The 6,000-nt window shown below is 34.2% G+C and overlaps 1 protein-coding gene across 1 annotated transcript in view; it reads right to left on the minus strand.

Moving 5' to 3' along the window:
* Nucleotides 1–6,000, minus strand: part of LMLN (leishmanolysin like peptidase) — an 85,532-nt gene that overhangs the window by 69,646 nt on the left and 9,886 nt on the right. The window contains exons 2-5 of the mRNA XM_059391132.1: nucleotides 3,339–3,436; nucleotides 2,422–2,452; nucleotides 1,501–1,583; nucleotides 874–991 (exon numbers count right to left, since the gene is read on the minus strand). Of these exons, the coding sequence (XP_059247115.1) occupies nucleotides 874–991; nucleotides 1,501–1,583; nucleotides 2,422–2,452; nucleotides 3,339–3,436 (330 nt within the window). The remainder of the gene's footprint in view (nucleotides 1–873; nucleotides 992–1,500; nucleotides 1,584–2,421; nucleotides 2,453–3,338; nucleotides 3,437–6,000) is intronic.

The raw sequence follows: 6,000 nt of genomic DNA on the forward strand, positions 1-6,000 counted from the left end.
TTACAAATGTATATGTATAATAAATTGGTTTTCTGGTATACACATTTAAAATTTTTATCTTTTTACTGATAAGTAATATATCCTTAATATGAAAAATCAGAACATTACAAAATTACATAACTTACCAAAGAAAAGCCCCCCCACTCCAACTCTTAAAGAAAACCATTAATATTTTGGTATGGCTCTAGATTCTTTAGTGTGTGTGTACACCTTTAGATTGTTTCATAATTTTTTATTGTATATGTACATACGTTTTTATTTTTTATGTTTTTCAGTTTTATTAAGTTGAATTATCGATTATAATTCTTAAATAAAATAGGCTAACTGATTTCCAACCTTTTTTTCATTTAAGACCTAAATATCTTTCCAAGTCAGTAGATGGAGATCTACTTCATTCTTTAATAGCTGCACAGTATTCCATTATAGGATTATACCATAATTTAATACTAATATAGGATTTATAGTTTTACAAAGAATATCCTTGAACACATATTGCATATTTGCAAGTATTTTTATGGAATACATTTCCAAATTGGGTTGAAGCACACCATACATATTTTTTATTTTAAAAGATAATGTCAAATTGCCCTTCAAAAATACTTAGTATATACCTGCTAAAAGATGTTTTGGAAGATAAAATTCTAAGCTGAAATGATTCAGCAGCCCCAGAGACAAGTTGAAAAAAAGAGAAAAAAAGGAAAGAAGGTATCATCAAATTCATTTGAAAATAAATGAAAGAATAAAATGAGAAAAATGAAGCTTTTGAACTTAAAACTATAAAAACTTTTTGGTTACACTCACAGATTCAAAATCTCCATCTCTCAGTTTATTCTAAAGAGTAACAACAGAGCTGCTAAGAGTAGGGTGAATTACCTGGAGGTGCTCCTCAGGCACTATAACTGGGCCACATTTTGTATGCTCTGCAAATTCCCCAGTACAGTATCTATGGGGATCATTTTCCTTCTGTAGGTATCGGTTTGTTGCACGTTGTCTTCAGTCATTTGTACATCAAAATTCAATTACAAAAAAAAAAAAAAAAAAAACCCATAGAAAAAAGAAAGAAAACTAGTTCACAGCAGTTAAAAACATTTAAAAAAAAGCTATTATACTAGTTCATTAATAATAATTACTATTTTTGTTAGAAAAGTGGACTAAGAAAGAATTTTGGTTGCATGGGAAATTCTCCAAGGCTAGGTTTTCAGACACCCAAATAATTCATAAGCCTCTACTGTAGACACATGAGGGAGGGAGGGGATGTGGAGAATAAGCAATGACACCCCAGAAAAAGATCTAGCAGGTCACCTCATCATAGAAAATCAGGGAAAGAATGATCACTTAACAGATGCTTTCTTATTCCCTTTAAATACCTTGCAGTTCGGTCACTAAGGACAAACATAATAAAATATCCTATATGAGTTTCATAATTTGTCATACTGACAGAATGGAGAGGTCAGAGTACCAAACAACGAAAGAAAATGACCTGTATAGAATGTGACATACCTGCTAAGTAAGATAGTGCCCGCAGGTCTCCGAACCTGAAAAGTCTTCTCTAAATAAGAAATAGCTTGTGGAAAAAGTTTATTCTAAATAAAAGTTGAAAAAAAAAAGTCAGAATTATAGTTAAAGGACGAGTATATTTAAAACAAGTAAGCTTAGGATATTAATGACTGAGGGGAAAAAAGGGGAAAACTTTACAATTCTAGAATACAAATGCTAATTAGTCAAAGATTGTGTGGAAAGAGAATGAGTCTAGGAGCAAAGGAATTTCCTTACTTTCTTAGTTGAGCTTGGGGAAAGAAATGAAGTGAAAAGTTCCTTCCCCATCTCTACTGAAATAGAATGTAAGAATATAGAAGTCTCAACTAATCTAAATTACTTCAAATTTGGGAGCAAATTAGATGACTCCAACATTAAGGTAATTTATGTTAAAATCTTATGTTTAGAAGATCTACTTTAATTTCACCGTATGTGTGACTCTGTAACAGCTAAGACACTGTTGACCTTAGCACCTCTATATGCAACTTCAGCATGTCATATATCAGACACATCCACCTGCAGGGGAATGAGTATTTCTACAAGACAATAGTGTCCTCGATGTATTTCAAAAATTGTCTTTTTCACTCTATCTTTAGCATGTTCTATTTCCACAAAACATAAGAGAACAAGGAAGAAAACAAGAAGACTGATTTACTATTAAATTGTAAAATGAGAAGACTAATTTAGCATCAAATAAGGACAAAATTTTGGTAAATGCATCACAGAGACGCCTTTGAAGAAAATGATAAAAATGTTCACTACCAACACCTTCTATTCATTCATTAAATAATCAGCATATATTTTCTTTGTTGAAGTATAATTTATATATAATAAAGTGTACCCACTTCAAGTATCAAATTCAAGCCGTAAGTATTTATGACATACCTTTACGAGGTATCTTTTCTCAGGGAGTAATCTGAAAATCAAGACATAAAACATAAGAATTGCCACGGTGGGCACAGCACTGTCAATGATCATTAGTTCAGAGTGTATCTGGCAGGAGCCCCAAGGAATGCTCTGTGGAAGATCTAGTATCAGTCCTCTAAAATCTTTTTTTTTTTTTTTTTTTTTAAAAGATTTTATTTATTTATCAGAGAGAGGGGGGGGGAGAGAGCGAGCACAGGCAGACAGAATGGCAGGCAGAGGGAGAAGCAGGCTCCCCGCCGAGCAAGGAGCCTGATGTGGGACTCGATCCCAGGACGCTGGGATCATGACCTGAGCCGAAGGCAGCTGCTTAACCAACTGAGCCACCCAGGCGTCCCAAGTCCTCTAAAATCTTAATTTACCTCTAGAAACATTTGAGCTTACTCTGTACCAACACAATGCTAGGCATGATCATGTTATCCCATTCTTTTGGGAAATTAAGGAGAGGGAAAGACATCAGTTACTCCTAACAGCTCTTCATACATGATTACAGATTCATAATTTATCTATTTTCTGAACCCCTCTTACACTAACTGAAAGATTAGACTATCATCCCTTTGGCTAATAATTTTGTAAATGTTCTTATTATATATATTAATACTTTTATTTTTCCTCCAGGTACTTACTGAGGAGGTGCCTTCTAGGTATGTTATGACCACAGACAAGTAGATACATACTAGCTCTGTTTAAACTGTTTATGATGTATAGATCATATCCCATTATCATCATCCTTCCAGACTAAAAGGCATTATTAGATTAATTCCATCTTGAAGGTGCATTAGCATGTAGTTCCATGTATGGATCTTCAGGTAACAAATGGAAATATCTTCACTACTTTGATTCTTAATTTTAAAAAGACAAAATAATGGTGTACTTACTCATCAATACTTTTATCATAGACAGTCTTGATTCTTAAATGTTCATCAACATCTCTTTTTACAACATGATTTGCCTTAAGATGAACCTTATTTATGACCTGAAAAAAATAGATTTGAAAAATGTTTAAAAGGTGTTTTATAGACTAGCTAATGGAGATTCTAACCAGAAAAAAATAAAAGAACTAAATAAATGAAGAGTTGTTTCATGCTCACGGATAGGAAGACTCAATATTGTCAGAATGTCAGTTCTTCCCAATTTGATCTGTAGATTCAATGCTATTCCAGTCAGAATCCCAGGATGTTATACTGAGGACACCAAACAAACTGATTCTAAAGTTTATATGGAAAGGCAGATCCAGAATAGCCAACACTATGTCAAAGAAGAAGAATAAAGTTGGAAGACTGATACTATCTGACTTCAAGATTTACTATAAGCTATAGTGATCAAAACGTGGTACTAACAAAAGAGACAAACATTTATTGCAGCATTATTTAAAACAGCTAAGATACAGAAGCAGCCTAAATGTCCTTTGACAGATGAATGGATAAAGAAGATATGGTATTAAAAAAAAAAAAAGAAGATATGGTATTATACAATGGAATATTACTCAGCCATAAAAAAGAATGAAATCTTGCCATTCCTGACAACACAGATAGATCTCCACAGTATTATGCTAAGTGAAATAAGTCAGAGAAAGGCAACATGATTTTAGTTATATCTGAAGTCTAAAAAACTGAAAATGAACAAACATACAGTACAACACATATAATAAATACAAGATACATATTGTAATCACTAGTGCAAATACTCAAATATATTGCATTTTATGGTAATTTAATTACAACTCAATTTAAAAAGTAAAGCAGGGGTGCCTGGGTGGCTCAGTGGGTTAAGCCACTGCCTTTGGCTCGGGTCATGATCTCAGGGTCCTGGGATCGAGTCCCGCGTCGGGCTCTCTGCTCGGCGGGGAGCCTGCTTCCCTTCCTCTCTCTCTGCCTGCCTCTCTGCCTACTTGTGATCTCTCTCTCTCTGTCAAATAAATAAATAAATAAATCTTTTTTTTAAAAAAAAGTAAATCAAAGAGATATAGCTAAAAAGTCAACAGAAGAATCAAAATAGAAAAGAGAGGAAACAAAGAAAAAAGTGGAACAGAGAAACAGCTGAACTGCAGACCCAAATCCAACTCTCAATAATCATATTAAATGTAAACAGACTATAGAACATTTCCATTAAAAAGCAAAGATTGTCAGACTAAGTAACAGAGCAAGATCCAACAATTTATTTTTATAAGAAACCCATTTTAACTATAAAGATCTAAAGGGATTGAAAGTGTAAGAATGGAACAAGATATATTATGTAAACATTGATAAAAAAAAAAAAAGCCAGAGTGGCTATGCTAGTATTAGACAAAGTATATTTTGAAACAAGGAATACTATCAGGGATAAAGAGAAGGGCAATACGTAGTGCTAAATGAGTCAATTCAACAAGAAAACAATGATCTAAAACATGTAACCACCTAACAGCACAGCTTCAAACTACATGAAGCAAAAAGTAAAAAAAATAGACAAATCCACAGTTATAGCTAGAGGCTTCAACACTTACACCTCAGTAATCAGTGCAGACCAGAGACAAAATCAGTAAGGATATAGGAGACCTATGTAGCACTACAACTAACTTAACTGAACCGACATTTATAGAGCACTTGCCCCAATAATAGCAGAATGTACATTCTTCTCAAGTGCATATTGCAACATTCACCTAGATAGATCACATTTTTGGCTAAAACAAATATTAAGAAATAGAGAAAACCTCGGGACGCCTGGGTGGCTCAGTTGGTTGGACGACTGCCCTCGGTTCAGGTCATGGTCCCGGAGTCCCGGGATCGAGTCCCGCATCGGGCTCCCAGCTCCACGGGGAGTCTGCTTCTCTCTCTGACCTTCTCCTCACTCATGTTCTCTCTCACTGTCTCTCTCTCAGATAAATAAATAAAATCTTAAAAAAAAAAAAAAGAAATAGAGAAAACCTGAATCATACAAAGGATGTTCTCTATCCATAACAAAATTAAATTAGAATGCAATTACTGAAAGAAAACAGGGAAATTTCCTAATATTTAAAAATCAAACAACAAACTAAATAATCACTAGGTTGAAGAGGAAGTCACAAAAGAGATTAGAAAATATTTTTATAAAGATGTTATTTTTAAATCCTCTCTATACCCAACGTGGGACCTGAACTCACAACTCCAAGATCAAGTGTCACATGGTCTACCAATTGAGTCAGCCAGGTGTCCCTAGAAAATATTTTCGTTGAATGAAAATCAAACTACAGCAAATTAATATTTGTGGAATACAGCTGAAGCAGTGTTTACAGGAAAATTTATTTTTAAAAACCCTCTAATTATCTAAGCTTCTATTTTAAGAAACCAGAAAAGGGGGGCACCTGGGTAGCTCAGTCAGTTAAGTTTCTGCCTTGGGCTCAGGTCATGATCCCAGAGTCTTGGGATCAAGCCCCACACTGGGCTCCCTGATCAGCAGGGAGTCTGCTTCCCCCTCTCCCACTCCCCCTGCTTGTGTTCTCTCTTTTTCTCAAATAAATAAATCTTTAAAAAGAAAGAAAGAAAGAAAGAAAGAAAGAAAGAAAGAAAGAAAGAAAGAAAGAAA

This window comes from Mustela nigripes, chromosome 2, assembly GCF_022355385.1.
Source record: "Mustela nigripes isolate SB6536 chromosome 2, MUSNIG.SB6536, whole genome shotgun sequence".
NCBI lineage: Eukaryota > Metazoa > Chordata > Mammalia > Carnivora > Mustelidae > Mustela > Mustela nigripes.